The sequence below is a fragment of the Telopea speciosissima genome, chromosome 10 (assembly GCF_018873765.1).
Source record: "Telopea speciosissima isolate NSW1024214 ecotype Mountain lineage chromosome 10, Tspe_v1, whole genome shotgun sequence".
Taxonomy (NCBI): domain Eukaryota; kingdom Viridiplantae; phylum Streptophyta; class Magnoliopsida; order Proteales; family Proteaceae; genus Telopea; species Telopea speciosissima.
In genome coordinates this window covers 50,351,100-50,371,049 of record NC_057925.1, presented here as the reverse complement: position 1 = coordinate 50,371,049, position 19,950 = coordinate 50,351,100, and the positions used below count along the sequence as shown (strand labels likewise).

At 37.5% G+C, this 19,950-nt stretch overlaps 1 protein-coding gene across 1 annotated transcript; it reads right to left on the bottom strand.

Annotated features, from left to right (window-relative positions):
• Positions 1 to 4,307: 4,307 nt before the first annotated feature.
• Positions 4,308 to 13,851, bottom strand: LOC122642273 (apoptosis-inducing factor homolog B-like). The gene is made up of 4 exons (XM_043835714.1): positions 13,665 to 13,851; positions 10,356 to 10,612; positions 6,045 to 6,496; positions 4,308 to 4,814 (listed from the first exon to the last, which is right to left on the bottom strand). Exons 1-4 carry the CDS (start codon positions 13,778 to 13,780, stop codon positions 4,539 to 4,541), a joined length of 1,101 nt encoding a protein of 366 aa, XP_043691649.1. The 5' UTR covers positions 13,781 to 13,851; the 3' UTR covers positions 4,308 to 4,538.
• Positions 13,852 to 19,950: the final 6,099 nt, after the last annotated feature.

The window sequence follows — 19,950 nt, the reverse complement described above, 5'->3', positions numbered from 1 at the left end:
TGAAGATCCAAATGATCTCCGAGGATGACTCCAATTTCTTTCACAGATTTATCTTTTGTGAGAGAAGGAAGCATCATAGTTAATTTTGATTACTCCAGGAGGAGGGGGAGGAACCCAATGGAGGGATAGCTGTTGTGTGCAACCACTGAGGCTTTGATGTGGCCTGTTGGAAATTCATTGAAAGCTTGCTGAGCAATTTTAATTATATCATTTTGAGACCAGTTTTTGGAGTTGAATATAATAAGATCATTGTGACTTGGCTTGGACCGGACTAGGCAGTGTTTTTTAAAACCCTAGCCCAATTCTAAGCTCTGTTAACTCAGTCCATGCCCAGCCCATCCCAAAGTCAGGCTGGTATAACTCAGCCCAACCTAACCCAGCCCAATCCTAATTGATCCTGATTGAGCTGGACCTTAGTCTTAAGGATGACTTAGATTCTTTAAAAAAAAAAATTAATGTGTGAACGAGTGAGTTATGATATAGGAGCGTTCTTTGTGGAAAAGCGCAACGGCCACGCATGTGTGCAGTGTGCGCTGCCATCTCAGGGAGTGAGATTTTTGCTATTCATGGGGGTGTGGAGTGGTTATTTCGGCCGTCACTGTGTTTGGGCGTCGCCAATGCCCCCCCCCCCCCTCACAGACAACATTTTTTTATACATATATTTGGAAGGGTTAGGCTCGGCTCAACCCAAGCCTGGGCCGACTTTGGGTCTGAAAATCCCAGCCCAGGCCTACCCTACGGGCTCGGGTTGGCCGGGCCAAATTAACACATCCCTAATAAGCGTATACAAACAATCAGGTTTGTAACAAAAACCAAACCTTGAAGAAAGAATTTTGGTCTGTAAAACTTAAACTGCACTCATATATTTAACATCATAAACACATACATCTTACATACTCCTCACATATTTAATTAAAAGCTTAAAAAAAAACGAAAAAAACAAGAAAAGAGAGACGACCATGGCAAGCAAGTACAGAGTACTATATCCTTAACTTGGCTTCACCTCCACCCACAAAAAAAGAGAGAAAGAGAGAGAGTTTAGGGAGTTCGGGGCTTCTTAGGGCTATCACCATTATGGTGCAAAGGGTCAGGACCAGATGGAGCCTTTCTCAAATCCCAGCTCACCACATCCTTTCCATGGTGAGAATCCAATGATCCAAAACCAACCTTGAACACCTCCTCCTCCTCTCCATGCAGAAGCTGCGAGTTAATAATCGAAAAGAAACCATTTTTAAGAACTTTATTCTGCTGTTTGTTAAAAGGAACATAAAACAATAATCACTAAAAATCGTCATACACACCTTTCGAATTTGATTCTTTGTTGGAGAAGCTGCAGCAGCCACCGCCACCAGCATGCATGGACTCCACCCATTATCGCATTCTTCAAAAATTAAAAAAAAATTAAAAAATCCAGATTAGAAAAAAAGATAAAATTTATAATATAATTAACAAACCCAACAAAAAGAAAGTATTCACTGACTGGAAGCTTCTTCCATCACCGAAGCTAAAGCCAGCAGCAGCAGAAGCACTACCGGTGCCAAACTCCGAATCGCCATTGCCGCAAAACCTTTGAAAAGCAGAGAAAGAAGTGATAGTGAGAGTAACTGAGAGTGATAGTGAGAGAGATCGATCGAAAGTGAAAAGAGAGTTGGACACATATGAAGTTATAAGTTTGAAGAGCATTATAAAGACCCAAAAAAAACCAACAACGAATCCAGATTCCAGAGAGAGAGAGAGAGAGAGAGAGAGAGAGAGAGAAAGAGAGGGAATGATTGTATCTGCTGTACCTGCAATGGATGGAAAGTGATGTACAGGCGTACAGCCGTATCTTGGGGCTTGGGGTTTGATGGATACGGAGGTCTCATCGATGACGATTGCCGACGGCGAAAATATCTCTGATTTCCTTTTTTTTCAGACGGCGAAAAAATCTCTGATTTCCCTCTTTTATTTTTTTTTTGACGGCGCCGTCGCTCTATATTTCATACTCGTCACCACCACGTCATTCACCGACACTTGTTTGACGCGTCTCCTTCACTGGTTGCGCTGAAGCCGGAATCTTCTTATGATGATACGATCAGGTTTGAGTTACGATACGTATCAGTTTCGTTAATCAACCAAAATTTTTTTTAGGAGAATTAAGAGCAAATTTGTCCGATATGGCCAAGCTGCTGATACCGTGCTGCTATATCGGTATCATATTAATTTTGCAAGTGACCGATATATGATCCAATATTGTGCATTAAAACCATGAATTTGACAAATGATCTCTCTGTCTCTCTCTATCTTCCCATTGAACTCTTCTCTAGCACACCCCCGAGTTAGAGATAAATTAGTGTGGCAACAGGTGACAACACATGGCCTGGGTGCCTTTCGGACGGCGTGCATCAAGTTGAAAATGAGGATCTCTCCATCACATGTGCACCACGTTTAGTTGTGCTTCATTGATTCACATTTTGGCATCTGCTACCACACTCATGGTTTTAGTGCATGGTATTGGTCAACTCAAACTCAATATGATATTGGATCGGTATCGACACAGATCGATCGTATTAGATAAATATATCCTGGTTCTCCTTTTAAAATGATTTTTTTTTTTTTTAATTGTTTTTACCATTTATTCGTACCGTGTCACCGATATAGTATCGACACAATATCAAGATCAATCACTTGGAAAATCAATCTATATAGTCTATATCAGGAGATACGATACCGATATCAATTCCCTGACCATCCATTTTCTACAATTCCTCTCATAGGTTTGGAAATGATCATCCTACCCCTTGCCCGAACATACTGTCCGAGTAAAAACCACCCCCTATTAGATAGACTTGGAAAAATGGAATGGCCAGAGAATTGCAAAAGACAATTTTTCCTCCAATCAGAATTTTTATTCTCTCAATTAGACTGTCCGTATTTGAGGTCAAGTACATTTAATAGAAGGAGGTGGACCTCACATGGACCTCACTACAAACAGTTTATTCGGATAAGAGTAAGATAGTCATTTTTACCTCATCTGTTAAATATACTTGACGTCAAATACGGATAATGTAATTGAGAGGACAAAGATCCTCAAACCATGGGCGCGATGGACGATTTCTAACTCATGGGTGCGTGGAGAGGAGCAGAATCCAGTGGCTCTAGGCTCTGGCTTCAAGTGCAGGGAAGAGAATAGGAAATCAGATAACGTGACGTCATCCAATGGTCTATTTCTCTCTCACTCTCCCACTCTCTACAGTGAAAGGACAAGTATATTCGTCCGTCCTTTTTTCTGTTATTTTTGCTTGTTTGGTTTTGGCCTTTTATTGCCTTTTGGGTTCCTGACGTTCTCTCTGTCTCTCCAGTGACTTTTGGAGTTCTTGATTTTGACATTCTGTACTGTACGAAAGGACGAAAATGCCATTCTCCCCTTATATCTCTCTCGCCTTATGAGTTATGAACTTATGATACCTGGTGGTTGTGGTTATAGACTATATAGGCTATAGACTATAGACTACAGAGTAGTTGTTACAGATTGCAGTAGTTGACGATGATGATATGGTGATGATGTGATCACCATTTCTTCACTATACCATCATCATCTTACGATGTTGATGGATGTGATGTGGGGTTGTCTCCAGTGCATCACCTGATTCTTATTTTCAATTTTTATCAATTGATTTTACAGAAATAGGCTTGTTTGCTTCTTTAATTACTATACAACCAATGGATGTTAAATCTTATCACACTTTCGCATGGCTTTGGGCCATTGAATTATGAAAACGATTAATTACTAACAAAATGGATTTATTAGTCATTAATTATGAAACATTTATTATTATTAACCCCCCCAAAAAATGTTTTGGATTCATTATGATTCATATCTATTTATTACGATTTTTATCTACCTAATTTATTACTTAATATATATCAGATAAATAATTTTTTTGGTATTTCACATGATAATCGGAGACCCAATTAAGATATTCCTCAAACCCCTGAATTGTAATCAAACTTGTTTCCATGCGATCTCAACTTTTCTTCCAATATTTATTTCCCCCCCCCCCCCCCCAAAAAAAAAAAAAACTTCCAATATGATGTCAAGATTCTTTTTTGGTATGCATTCTTGGAATACATTCTAGGTCAATTTTGCATTCTCGATGATAAAAATGAAATCAAAACCACAAAATACATATTCCATTAGATTCCAAAATCTATTACAGAACTAATAGTGCATATGCCATTACATTCCAAAATCTATTACATTATTAGTTGTCTTTTTTATATTAAAAATAAATAAGCCCCAAACAGTGAGCAGATAACCATTAAGGAGGTAACAAGAAACTTACAGAGTTGAAAATAATTAAAAAAAGTATTAAAAGAAGAATACAAGAAACAACAATTATCCACGAACCTGTTTCTCTTGACTCTCACTTTTAGCCTGGACATCACAAGGGTTGGAAGGCTATTTGCTTACTTGACTTCTGCAGAAACAAGTCTGAGGAAGAAATAAGAAAAAACTGGAAAAAATTTACAGATAGTACATTAATTTCACTCAGCTCTCATTCATTCTCCGCGGGATAAGATTGTAGGCCCATTTCCTTCCTTGTCTTCCCAACAAACATGTCCTTGGATTTGATATATCCAGGAATGCATCCGATTATTGTTGTGAAGGGGAGTTGTGCCACGCCTTCTTTCCTCCCAAGCGAAACAAGTGCAAGTGGGCTACCAGGCTTGTATTTTTCCAGCTTGCTTTCTTTTTCTCCATTCATCAAAAGCTTCAAGTTCTTGGCAGTCAATAAAGCATGCCTATGTGCAATGTAACCTTGTTTGATCTCCTGTGATTTTTAATTTCCACCACCACCAACAATAATTAAGGCATTAAAATTACTGAAGAATAAGTGAAAATGCTACAACATAAATAATTTTACATTTACTAGACAAAAATATGAAAACTATTTATTTTTTTCTGGTCTGGGCCCACATATATGGGGCATGTCTCTTGAAAAAGGGATTGGGATATGCTCCAGAACAGTTCCTGCTTAAGATTTCTTAACCAAAGAATCAGCACGATGAAATGATTGCAAATATTTACATTTACCATATGCAACTTGGGAGATGGAATTTCTAAAACACCACATAATACAGATGGGATGGCTAAAAGTCATTTGATCATGCTGATTTTGGCCCAAGCAATTCGCTAGATGATGCATATTTAACAATGGGATTCAATCCATTATCGCTCTGGATCAATGTAAGGGTCTTGCAACCCCAGATCAAAGATGCACTCCTGAACTTCATTCAGAGGACAAAAACTGTATAGTCCCACTAGTATGAGAGTACCTCCTCTGTATTAGACAGGTGGTCTATATTATTAATTTCAATCCAATATGGTACAAACGGTGCAACATGTCTAGGAGGTCCTCTAGACCAAGAATTAGTTTGAGAGCTCTATAGGTATCTAGAAAGTTATGCCATTTTTAACCTCTATTTTGGTTCGGTAATAATTCACCACACATGTTAATGAGTAGTCCAAAAAGGAACCAACTATTTTCAGGAGTTATAGATTACTGGTTGATGCTTACCCTATCAAATCTTTTATGTGGAAGATTCTCCAGGTTAACTGGAGATTGTTGCATCTCTTAGAAAGTATATAATATATTTGTTCTCAGCTAGAACAGTTTAATACCTCAGTATATCCTCTACTCAGTAACTTGTAAAGCCAAGTCTTCGATAGTTTTTTTGTACATGAGGCAGACACTCCTAGACTCCTAGTTGGCTCTAGCCCCAGAGAAAGAAATATTTCGTTGTAAATAGCTCAATGGAAAATTTACTTGGCAAGGGAAAAAGAAGAATACATGACTCACATATTGTACACTTATAGTTAATATCAGTAGGTTGGCCAGCCAGGCTACATGTTTGGGACTTTGAGCACAAGAGGCACAATTTTTCACGCATATTTGTGTGCCAAGGCTTCCCAAAATAAGACTTGGCTTGCCTCTACGATGCCTTTTGTGGCCAATCAAGTTATATTTCACACAAGCATGGGAGAATACAAGTTACATTACCTGAATGTCAGTAATATCCCCAATGGCAAAGATGTTCTTCCGACCGATAACCCTCAAGTTCTCATCAACCTTCAATCTCCCATGCATATCCAACATATCCTTTAGTATGGTCTCCTTTAGCCAGGCTGAACCCGTTGGTTGACCAATGCAAACATAATGGCAATCAGCCCTTATAGTTTCTCCACCGGATGTTTTATATGTCCCATCTCCATCTGGTACAGAGTTCAAGTCAACTGACTGCTCCAAAATCACTTCAACCTTCTTTGAGATCAACCAATCTAATGTCTTCTTAGAAGCCTTTGGTCCAATGAATTCTAGCAACCTTGACCCTCTGTGAACCAGAGTAACCTTCTTCTCAGGGAAATCAACAGCAATCTCTCCAGCAAGTTCAACGCCAGTGGGACCCCCTCCAATGATTAAAATCGAATCAGCAGATTTTATCTTTTGGTATTCTGCCATTAGAAAGATAATACAGTTAACTGAAATTGTGAATAACCGTTGTAACGACATAGCTGTCACTTTGTTCAAGTAAAAGGGCAGGTACCAGGGGATGCATAGAAGGGGGAATTTTCTAGCAGGGCCTATCATGTGGACATGGAGCAAATACTGCCCACAGTAACAAATACTGCATGAAATTAAAAAGGAAAAGTAGCAAACCAAAGAGAAAGGTACAGCACAGTTGAACTGAGTTCATTGGATTCTGACCAATAGTGACAGATTGATAGTCCATACTCTTTGCCATTCTGAACCACTGTTCCATTTGAACAAGGGTTCAAAACATTGACCTAATTAGATATCGAATATTTCAGCAAGATGACCATTAAAAAAAATGACAAATGGGTTTATTTTATAATGAATCCAAACTAATTGAAAAAAAAGATTTCTAATATCTGATTGGGTCAACAAATACACCTTGAGGATCCAGAGCTCAATATTTTAAGATTTATACTTCTAACCTAGGGCAGGACTCTAGTTTTTTAAAAGATGAAGGCCTGAAGTTAGATATAAGGACCACCTAAGACATGGAATGTATCTCTCCAGAAGTGATGCTTAGTCCCTGCTCTATCACTCTTTTATGTAGAGACTAATTTTATAAGATGATGAAGTTGAGAATATTTTGAGAAGTAATGCAAGATAAGAAAAATAAACACGTACATGCATAAAATTCTAAGAAAATTTACAGCAATGATTCTCCTAGATGGCCCACTTAGGAAGATGTTCCTGTATGACCTTGATAGATGCCATACAGGAAATAGATGCTTCAATCAACAATCAAGATATTCTTTTTAGTTCCTTCAAACGTTAAAAAACAGAACACTAATTCAAAGCAAATGCTAATATAAATCACAGGCTTTTGATTCAACAAGCAATTATAAAGAAATAAAGAGGGAAAAAGAAAGAAAGAAGAAAGGTCAGTAAATATTATTCTCAGGTCACTCCAAAACCTGAATATTTATTAGAGAAAGTATTTGAAATAGATCCCAAAAAAATTCTATGAAGTGCTATGTCATCCATAATACTGAATTGCTATTTTTACTTATTAAAAAAATACACTATCTCTCCTTTCCACTGTTCCAGCTTTGGTTGCTAATAAGGTTCAACAGAATCAAATTTCAAAAGAATGTCTAATGGTGTGGATGAGAGCAGGGGACTGACTACCTATCACCTTGTTCATTGGAAGAAGGTGTTTAAGGCTTAGGCGGAAAGAAGTACAGGATTACATAGAATAAAGAGGAAGAAGGTACACTTTGAAGATCAGTGACTGCAGAAAGAAACGGACTTCTTCATAATTGGGAGACTCGACTAATGACATCTACATATAGATCAGGTTTATGAAGATGCATCATGAGTCAAAGAGAATCTTTCCTGCAAGTAAATAAAGTTAAGTTGGGAAATGATATGCAGATGTTTTTAGAGTGATATTTGGTGCTGAGATATAGCTTGAAATTCAACCTTTTCATCCATCTTTGTTTTGATTCCAATGAAAGGTAGGGGTTGGCTGATTACTATTTTCACAAGCTAATGACCAATGGAACGTTTTTTAACATACTAATCTGCTAGGTTTAATTGAAACTGTTGATTGCATTAGGGAGAAAAATGACAGAAGATTTTGGAAATGAAAAGCTAAGGTGCCTTTATTGTTAAGTCATACCATCGGATTTTCCCCATCACCTAGTTTGGGCTGCGGTGCAATTCTTCATGTTGACTGCACATAAATGTAGTTTTCTGGGCATTGATCATCTGATGATAGGGGCTATTGGTTGTCTATAACATATGCATTTTTTGTCTTAGGGCTGCAAAAACAGCTCCTAACCTCTCATATTCGGTCCTTTCATGATGTAGTAGAAAGGAAATGTTGAAGTCAATGTGTGGCATGTGTCTCTTAGGGAACTGCTCTCTTTTCAAGATATGGAAATTTGGAATGCCCAAATCTGGAAAATCAGGGGTAGAAGACCATGTTTGTTAAATTCAAGAGCTACAGCAGGTTAGGAATGAAAAGGTATTCAAGAACCATGATTATTGCAACTCTTTCATATTCATGGTGTAACCCAATCCTTGTTTTTCAAGCTTCTAATCCTTACTTTTTTTTAATCAAAATATCTGAAAAACAAGAAATTTACTCTTGACAGTAATATGTAGTATGTTGTATATGTAAATTATGAAAATGCAAGATGTGAAAATAGGCAAAATTCACCCATGAAAAGGAATAAGATATAAGAATAGGAGGAAATCGATATGGCTCTGTCCAGTTTCCATAATCAAGAACAATTCAGTTTGGAAGGCTTTCATTTGTGCAGAATTCAAGGGGGTTAATATCTTGGCCATCATAGTGATGCAGGGAGAAATTGGTTCAGGGAGTTCTTTTATAGAATCTGGTCCACATGTTGGTCCAAGCCCAGCCCATCATTTTCAGCCTAGGCTGGCCAGGGCAATTCTGCTGAAGTGCATCTAGTGGCCTTGCTAGGAAGCCACTAGAATACCTTCTCAATTTTAGTATTTGTCTTTTTGTATTCCAAGGCATGATTATGAGCCTTTTTCTATTTCCTAGGACTAGTAGTTAGTCTTTTCAATTTCCTAAGTAGTAGTCTAGAGTCTAATACTAAGTTTTAATGTTTGCTTAGGTCTTCTCAATTTGACTTGTTGGGAATTACCTTGTCTTGGAATCCCAAAAGTCTCTTTATTGTTTTTTTTTGTAGTTCCTATGTCTTGGGAACAACTTTCTAGGTCTTGAGGGCAGTTTTCCATATCTAGGACTTGTTATCTATGTATGGGGAATTCCAAAGGGGTTTTGGAATTCTAAGAGTCTCTTTATTGCTATGTGTTGTACTCAAGATTTCTATCTCTATATAATGCAAGTCTTGGCTGCTCTCAAAAGACAACCATGAATTGAAAACAAATTGCTCTATTTGAGAACTTTTGCTTGTGAGACTCAAGTGGGATCAAGGTGGGACTCCTTCAATCATGACCTTGGTGGGACTCCGACGTTGGGCAACTAGTGGGACTCTAGGCTGCCACCTATCTATCTTCATCTACAACTTATCTATCTATCTTCATTATACATACCCCTATTCTCTTCCAGCTTCAATCTTGGCGTGCTAACCTTTTAGGTTTGCATCACATAGCTTAATAGGACGAAACCCCCAGTTTTCTATAACTACCAAGTTATGTTATTCCCCGTCTTTCGTTCCTTTGTAAAGCTTTGTTTCTGGGAAGGCCTTGGACTGTATAGCCGATCCTCTTTTCTCATTCTTTTTTTTTTTTTTTGGGTGAAATCATTCTTAATTTTTTTAGGCCTATCAAACAAAAGAGATAGGGGCGAACTGCCTTGTCTATGAAGCAGAGCAACATCACTATATCAATGAGTGAAGGGCCCACGTAAAACAAAAAATAATAATAATTAAGCTTTAGGGCCTTATATAATATTTAAAACACTATGTAATTTTTTTTCCTTCTTTTGGTAAAGTAATAATTTAGGTTAGGACAAACTTCAATTTAAATTTTTTAGTTATTTAAAACTTAATTTCAATGTTAAGTTACATATAATTAGAGAGTATCAATATATTTTCCTACTTCTATAATTAATTGTTCATAGTTTTGAACCAAAGTGAACACTTATAAATAATACTATAACAAATGATGTGACAGTAAATCAGACCTATTTAGTTATTACATGTAATACCAGGGGAAAAAAAACAGTTTATAAGCACTATTAAGATTGTTTAGGGAAAAAAGAAAAGCAGACATTAAGAAAATATTACAAATATTAGTATATTCCTAGAGGGATTGTTCTTTTGAAAATAGTATCAGTACCTGCTTCATACTGTTGGAGCTTTTCAGTTCTTGCTTTGGGGGCAGAATCAGCATGGCCAGTGGCTATGACAAGATAATCATAGGGAACCAGAAGACCATCCGCAGTTAACACTTCAGTGTCGGTGATGTTAATTGCATGAGATGTGATTATACGTCCATTTTTGAAGTAATCAGTATGCCGGATCACTGACCTCTTTGCAAAAGATGGCTCCACCATTGATCTCAAGTTTGCCCATGGAATTTCAAAATACTCCTTACTATTTAAACAAAACAAGCCCAAAATGAATAAGAAAAGCTATTTAATATGGTAAGTATAGAAAACTATTGTATTGTAAATATAAAGCAAGATCCTTGGTTGGAAAGCTCAACATGCAGAAAGAACCAATATTGGCATTTTCTTATGCATTGGCATCCATGCCCTTCTTGCAAAGTTTGGAAAGGATAAAGATCCAACACTCAGGACCAGAGTATACACATTTTTTGGCATGCAAGTATCTACGGATTGGAATCTTTGTTCTCACGATTTTATGCTGAGAATAAATTTAGTTTTGGACCTGAGATTTCAGATCTATTTTCATACATATTAATTGGATCAAGTTCTTAAGCTATTCCAGTTTTCAAAATCTGATCTTCTTGTTGCTTTCAGAAACGTATTTCAACTCTGATTTCTGGAAACTTCAAATCAGTTACTGTTTTCAAGACCTGATGTCAGATTTCTGCTTGTTGCATAACTGAAGTCTGTTATCATCATTCTGCTTAACCTGAACTTATTTGATTACTGTTCAGATATCCTTTGAGAGTCCGTGGTTTCCTACTTCATGTGGGATTCTTCAGTAACTAAGAGAATTTAACAATTAGATTGAGACCAGTTTCTGATATATTGTTCACCTGTTGAAATTAAGGACTCGACCAGCCTTTTGACCAGATCAGAGTTTTTGATCTCCTGATATTAGGTTTCTCTTCAAACCTGATTTCTAAACCTGTAACTGCGATTCTAGTTATTTTCTGGATTTCTGAAACCTACTACTTTAGACTTCTAAAATTATATCGAAGATTCTCATCCAAAAGTAGCAACAATAAAGTCAAAAGCATTAGTCACAGACCCACTCCATCCAGTGATGCCTCAGATGATTAATTATAGATTATAAGAACCAGAAATGAGAATGTCATAAGTACTTGTATCATTATTCAGCTGTTCCAGTGCATAACTAAGATTACTGAAGCACAAACATCAAGAGAATTTGCACTGCCAATTTGAGGTTGCAGAGTTCCCAAGACACTAAAAACTCAAGAACACTACAAAAAGCTAGATTATGTGACACCAATAACCTTCATTACACATACTTTTTTGAGCACTAAGTTAAGGCAATCTGTGCAGCATGGAATACCCTCAGCATATGCACCTCCCATTATCCAAAGCCAAGCTTTTCATTTGTGTTGTGTTATGTTAATTGATTTCCAAGCTTATCATATCAGTGCTCCTTATTGATAAGCAAATGATCATATGACACAACAGTAAGTGGCAGCTCCAGCTTACTTGGATGAAGAGAATCAGGAAGTATTAATACAAGGTAGAGAACCTGCGCCATCAAAATTGTGCAATCTCTAGCTTATACCATAGAACCTCTACAAATTAATATCACTAGGACCCCGGTTGCCATATTATACTACATAAGTTTCCAGTCAAAAGCTATACTGGTAAACTAGGAATTATTGACTGATAAAGGCTACTAACTTTACAAGGTAAGCACATCACTTCATCTATGAATGGACCAGAACCCAGCTGTGTAGACTTGACACAAATGGATTTCATGCATATTCAAAGTTGTTATACATTGACTATCCAATTCACATTGAATCAATCCAGTGGTATGTAACAAATCCTTCCTGCTAGATTTGGTCTTTTCCTCAAGACCGTAAGATGGAAATTTTTGTTGAATATCACATTGATCTTCCCACGTGTACTCCTCTTCGTAACAACCTTCGATCAAGAACAATTTCTTGATCGATGTCTAGGCATGAAAAGTCCCTTAGCCCGCCTTTCTTGCATCTCTGTTGACATGAGTCAATGAACGGGAAGAGGTTCTATGTTAGGTGGAATGCTTTTTCTCTCAAGTAAGTGATCGCAGGGCTTGTATAGTCGAGCCAATCCAATAGCTGCAGATAAGGTTGTGGGGCAACCAACTAGGACATCAACCTTGATGCTATCTTTTAGTCCGCTGACAAAGCAGTTCACTTGGAGCTCAGGAGAGAGGTACCCCACCTTGGATAAGATTTTTTCAAATCTTTCTTGATAGTCATGGATAGAACTGGATTGTTGGAACTTCCCCAACTCGCCAAAGAAGTCTTGGAACTGAGTGGGACCGAATCAGGTGTGCAACCCTTCATAAAAATTCTGCCACAATGTGCTTCCAACATCCTGCTTGTAAAGTTGACACCAAAGTTCGGCATTGCCTCCAAGTGGAATGATGCCAACACACTCTTTCTTCCTCGGACGTTTAATGGAAGATGAAAAACTGCTCGGCTCAGCACATCCAACTGGTTGTATCTTCATCCTCTTTATAGGGAGGGAAATCCAATTTGACCAATTTGGGTGCAAAAGTCGTCCTTTGAGAGTTGGATGTCCGTAAATTTGGAGGGCGAGCTTCTTCATTTTGAGTTGATGCTCATGAAATTTCACCTCTCAAACACAGTATTGGTACGTTGAACACTTAGCCTCTCGAATAACTCGTTGAGTTTGGAGAGGATTTGATGTTGGCCTTCCTGGAGGGTACTAACGTTCTCCTTTAGTTTCTCCACTCTCTCGTCCTCTGATACCAAGCTGGTATGTAGCACTCGGGGAAACACAGACAAATTGACTACATTCATTGGGTCAATATCTTGGAAATGTATCATTCAGATTGGATTTCTCACAGATCTAGTTCAAATTCTACATAGTGGAATGCGATAGGTTTTTCAGGTTTTAAAACGCCGACGAAAATTCAACACACAAATGCATCAAATGCAACATTAAGAGCTTCAATGAATTCAAAAATGCATCAAATGCAACATTAAGAGCTTCAATGAATTCAAACTTTTCCATAAGCTTGAAATTACGCATGAAACTTTGGAGAAAACTTGGTAATATTTGTCGAATATCACCTCACCGTTAGTACAAAATTCAATTCGAACAATCACTTTCAATATTAGGAACAACAAAAAAAATCTAAGCAAAAATTCTTATGATTCTCATCAAATTTCATAGTCCTCTCGTGTTTCTTACATATAAAATAAGAAGAAGCGGTAAGAGAGAAAGATTGGGAAGCTTACGGATCTATGAGGGTGACATCGGCACGGAATTGGAGAGTTTTTGCGAGAAGAGCACCAGCAACTCCTCCTCCAACAATAACGACCCTCTTTGCAGAACTCAGCTCCTCTGTAGCCATGGCGGTGTTATGGTGTGAATGAGTAAGATCGCCAAAACAACATAGCAGCCTCGTTCAAGAAAGGGTTGATTTATAAAGGGAATGGCCGGCGGAACAGGCGAATACCTCAGGCTGACAGCTTATGCCATTCAATTCTAGTCAAAGTCAAAACCATGTAGGTAACGACTTTGTAGTTCAAACGAGAGATGCCATTGAGGATAGAAAAAATAATACAGCCACGCAGCCCACGCGCCTTATTGAGCGTGGCAGTCACGCATTTCTGAGATATAGGGATATGTGAATTTACATGTGATCTACGGATCTTTGTCCGCTCTAGTTCTTTGTCCGAACGGTTCCACCAGTGATTGTAATAAAGGGATCGCAATGACTATCCTACCCCTGTCCGAACACTTTGCCCAGGTGAAGTCCACATCCCCCTTTTATTACAATCTACAGACACTAGGGGAATTGGACCAGACAAAGAACTGGGAGGAGATAATTTTTCTTACTGTAGTAGTACATAGGGTTTTGCTACACCATACACCAAGTTTTCCACCCATATGACATCTTCTCTCACCTCCTCACATCAGCTTGGAGCTTGGTATGGTTGCAAGCGATCTCAAAATAGAAACTTTTGTAATTATTATCTAGCATGATTGTTTTATTAGCTCCAAATTATTCTAAATTTAATTGTTAAATTTTATTATATTTTTTCAATCAAATTTTTTATTTAAAAAAAATAAGAAAAAAGACGCGCATGTTCTCTATAGTACACAAATTCTCATATTTTCCTTGGCATTGTCTCTCATCATGTGAGTATTCTATATACAAACCATAATGTACTATAATGCACTCCCTCCCGTGTATCCATTGGCTTGGCGTGCAAGAAACGTGTCCATTCTTCTCCGAAAAAGCTATATATTGAGAGCATAACTATTTTTAAGGTAGTTACACAATCAAGATTACAAAAAAGTTTCATTATTTAAAAAATGGATTTCACCTCCTTCCCTTCCCAAAATTATATGTTGAAAGTGTGAATACCATATTCAGTAAGAGTTTAAGTTTCTTACACAATCAAGGGTGTACCCAAGGCTCTACCACTATTATCTTAGAAATGTATTCCACCTCCATCCAATCCTAAAATTATATGTTGAAAGTGTGAATACCATAAAAGAGTTTAAGGTTGTTATACAATCAAGGGTGTACCCAATGTACGAGGCTCTACCATTATGGGGAGGGTCAAAATATACACAACCTTACTCTTGCTTCAAGGAGAGGCTATTTTCAGACTCGAACTTGCGACCACTAGGTTGCGATGTAGCAACCTTATCGTTGTGTCGAGACCTTAAAAACTTATTCTACCTCCATTCCCTTCCTCACAAAAGTATAGATTGAAAGTATGATTACCATATTTTACCCAAAAAAAAGAAAAGAAAAATATGGTTATCATATTTAGTGAGAGTTTAGGTAATTACACAATCATGATTATAGAAAAAAAAAAATCATTATTTTAATTCCACTTCCTTTTACTTGCAAGTTGCAACTAGATAGAACCATCAAATTTGAACTCAATTAGAATTGGTCAAGTGGTAAATAAAGCATCAAATAAAGAAAACGAGTGCCAAGACATAGGATGATATATAATTGACTTCAAGCCTAAAATTTATATCCAAATTATTTCCTAAATACACAGTAGTCAGAATTTTCCTCATCATATTTCCATGAGGGGAGAACCAAGTGTGAAGTCTAGGAAAACTCCCCTAGGTTGTGTAGACCATAAAACTGAAAAAAGGGGTTAGATTTTTGAAATAATTAAATAATAACAAAAAGATAAAAGCTGGACACACTCCTAGTGTACTGCAAGCTAGTACCTATTGTGTTTATTTCTTTCACTCTCCCCCTTTAAAATGAATCTCATTACCTTCTTGTATGATGTCCTATCACACACCTTCATTGGTGCTGTCCAATATCCTCTAGTTTACCACACGCGAGTGGCGTGCCTATCTTTCTTTCGGAAAATAAACTCAATCAATTTGAAGATAGGTATAATCTAGAAAATGGGAGTGGTTGAAAGTTGAAACTTCTGAGTAAAAGTCTTTCTTTCTCACTAGAGAGTGATGCTTTATGCAACCAATCAAGTCTTGAGGCATAATTTGTTATGATAAAATTGGTGAAACTTACTTTTGTTTGTATTATACGATTTGTCAAAAGTTCAATAAAGATTCAATTCCTCTTAAGAGTCAGGTTCTCTGGTTCTGATGAAGTACCACCCAAGTTACACATCCTTCTAGAATATAATGACTCACTATTGAAAGAAAGACTGTTTTTTCATCTTTGGAATATCAAAATCTTACCTGAAAGCATTGTTTGAGGTATCGTTATTGTATTTCTCCGTCCGAATCAGTCGATAGTACCGGTTTTATAAGTGATCGATCTTAATCTTGTGCCGTATTAGTGATATGGTACAAATAAGGGGTAAAATGGTTTAAAAATCCCATTTTTAAAGGAAAATTAAAGGTAACTTTGTCCATGAATTTGTGTCAATACCGATCCAATAGCATATCGATTTCTGGGTTGATCGATACGGGCTCTGAAACTGTGCACTAAAACCATGCCTGAAAGATCTCTCATGCCAACATAGAATATTGTCTTTGTAAAAGATCAAGTTGGATTGCAATCTCTACCAGGGGAAAATATCTTGGTTATTGATAGAGAGAGTAATCATTTTCCCTTTTGTTATTGAACTAGATCAATCCATTAAACATAATAGTCCTTATCCAAATGGATTTGCATTGGATCTGTATCAAAGCCCAATTAAGAGTCGAAAAAGACAACTAGAGATATAATAAATTGAAAAGGAAAGAGAAGGGATGATTTATATACGTGGGAAGAGAGAGATAGACATAGCGGGTGCTAACTTATGATATATTAACGATTACAATCAGATTGTAATCTTACTTTTTTACCTGGGATGTAGTTTTCTAGACAGGAGTGTGGCCTATGTCAGTACTCACATGTGTCTATCTCTCCTCCTCAAAATAAGGGGACAAAGATGTCTTTTCATATGGGGAGTAGAGAGATAGACTCATGGGAGTGCTGATGTATGCTACACTCCCGAATAGAGTTCTTTTTTTCTTTAGAATAATACACTTCTTTTTTCCATGAAGATATATCATGTCATTTCACATGGACAATGACAACTATTGAAAATGACATAATGATAAATTTTAAAAGGAAAAAGGAACAATAACCAGTGTAGCGGGGTGTGTACCTGCACCTAGCCACAGTCTCGTGCTAAATGATTGGCACACCCCTGATCCTTTCCGCCTTTCCAGGGGATGTGCCAGTCATTTCATGCGCGACTGTGCCTGAGCGCAGGTACACGTTGTGTTGCGGCACTGGTTAGCATTCTTTCTCCCATTTTAAAAATAACTTTTGAGAATAAGACGTATAAGATTACAACTTCTTAGTTCACCTACTTGATGACAACAAGATGCACCCATATATAAAATTCCATTTCGAATCTTCCTATCAGCTTGAAGACCAAGGGTGGGCTAAGGTGAGGCTAAGCCAGCCCATAGGACTGAGCTTTTTCTTCTTTTGGTTGGGGGCCTAGTTTTTGGGTCTAGATGTTTGACTGGGCCCAAGAGCCCTCCCCAAATTACACCCCCATGGCTAGCCAAAACGTGCTTGGTCCAGGGCCTATGCATTTTTGGTAGGTCGTTGGACTTGAATCTCATTGCCAAGGGCTTTTCCCAAGCCCTGACTTGGTCCAAGCCTAAGTTATAGTTAGTGGGCTAGATTGGGCTTATTTAGGCCCAATCCAAACCTAGCCCTTATAATCCACTACTTTTGGCCTGATAACAATAAGTACATCTATGTTCCTCTTAGTTTAAGATCCTTATCTCTCACACAATTTTGCCCATTTTCAAGTCCTCTTTCACCTCCAACAAAGTTAGAGTTTGTAAAACCATAGCTAGAGTTTACAAATCTTTCTTTGTAATTTATTCTTCAAATTTTGTCTTTGGTTCAATTCACAAAATTTATATCAACAAAAACCATATCATCCGCGCAAATTGTAGATGTGATACCTTTAACACTCAATACTCATTTTTTCATTATAACTTAAATTTTTTTTTTTTGGTGAAATAAGAACTTACTATTAGTGATTGAACATAACATTTACATTAGTATTCATACAATCTGATTTAAAACTGTAAAGTCTGGCATATTTAGCTAAGTTATCTACTAGATGGATATATAGTCTAGGTTGTTTTATAATAGTGACAGACTTGAAAATGGTAAGAAAAGAGATAATATCAAACAACCAACTATAGAGTTCCCAAGGCCAACGAAATTCTTCCGGGGATGTCAACCAGTTCTTCATTTCTTGAGAGTCAGTCCAAATGATTACTTGTCTGCGTTCCAATGAAAGTGTCTTTTCGATTCCTTCTTGGAGTCCTCTAAGTTCTGCTTCCTGTGCTGACCCTACAAATCCACAATTCATGGAAGAAGCATATAGTTTATAGTTGTGGAAAAGTAAAAAACCCCATCCTCCAAAAAGTGAGGACTTGCTATCGTCTCAATGATAATGCATCTGTCCTTTGTATCCAAGTTCAGGTAAAAGGATTGAGGGAGTGATTCAGGAGTAGATGTTGTGGATGGTAGGGGGTGAATTTGGCATCAGTAATTGGGATCGGACTTAAATCTTTTATCCATCTATCAGTATTGTGCATGATATTGTATGGGTTGATAGGTTGATTCCGAAACACCACCATGTTCATGTGTTGCCATATAAAGTAAAGAGTAATGCTAGCAATGCTCAAGATTCGATTTTCATCTGATTTGCTGCAATTGGGATGTGCTAGCAGATTGGAGAAGGCCTCCGCTATTGATTTCCCAGCCAGGTTTTCAGTTCTTATCCTCAATGGACCTGCAACCCATATTCTTTTTGAAAAGTTACAAGAGAAAAATAAGTGCCATGAAGATTCTGATTCCTCGTTGCAAAAGGGGCACCAGTCGAGGCATTGGTCTTTCCAAAAGAGTTTGGATTATAACTTATTTTTCATTGTAAAAGTTTTCTTGTAAATGACTAACACAAACTTCATAACTATATCATAACTCCCATAACTTCTAATACACAATAATAAAACAACAATACATAATAACCAACACAAACTCCATAACTATATCATAATTCCATCCACATGAGTTGGATGCATGTGCGAGTCCGGATCATCCCCGCGTACTTATGGAGTGCTTAGTCTCTGCATACACTGGTTAGATGACTTGTGTCACATGTAAAATTAACAATCTTCCAAAGCAGTTTTTTTTTTTTTTAAAAAAATTTAGGATAAAGATGTCACACGGTCGCACAGCACACGCCACCCCTACGTCCAAACATAAGAACACATGAAATGACCACTGCACCCAAGCATGACATAGGAGACTACTGTGGAATAAAATCCTCTCGATCTAGTGCCCACATCTGCTAGTGCGGACACCGGAGCTCGACATGTGGAAGATACTTCATCCAACGATGCGAGCTCAATTGATCCAATTTATTTATTTTTTCTCGAGCTCCACATCATTGAATATTGCATCTTCCACATGTAGAGCCCCAATGCCTGGACCACACTGGCTGATGAGGGCACCGGGGAGGATTTTTTTTTCCAAACCACTTTCCTAAATGCCGAAGGGAAAATTATTGTATGGGTGGCGACCATATCCCATTAGGTGTCAAATGTGGAAACCAATGTCCATACCTTTTTTTATGATAACAAACCACTGTCCTTACCTAAAGCATGACTCATGAGACTAATTCTGATTCTTTATCAAAAAAAAAAAAAAAAGACTAATTCTGATTCAGGTATGAGTCATAACTCATAACGCATAAGCTCACAATGGTCTTGAGCTGTTTTTTTTTTTTTTTTTTTTTTTTTTTTTCCGTTATTTTTGGCAGATTATTAGTCAGCAGAGAGCACTCAGCCAGCACGCCAACTTCCTTTCCAAACTTTAAAAGCTTAAATAAAACAGCGGACAGACACCGTTGGATACGAATCCGATGGATATCTCTGTACCTACAGGCCCAATACGCAGATGAAAATCTTATTCTAATTCTAATCTGACGATCAATAGATACGTTCGACCTACTCCCCCTTCTTTCTATATCATATCCCAACCCGCAGCAT

What these genes read in the sequence shown, in the direction of transcription:
- LOC122642273 (XM_043835714.1), bottom strand. Translation starts at nt 13,780, where the DNA reads ATGGCTACAGAGGAGCTGAGTTCTGCAAAGAGGGTCGTTATTGTTGGA. An exon ending in GCTCCAACAGTATGAAGCAG is followed by an intron (nt 6,497 to 10,355) that starts GTACTGATACTA and finishes TTCTAATGGCAG; the next exon opens with AATACCAAAAGATAAAATCT. An exon ending in GGGATATTACTGACATTCAG is followed by an intron (nt 4,815 to 6,044) that starts GTAATGTAACTT and finishes TAAAAATCACAG; the next exon opens with GAGATCAAACAAGGTTACAT.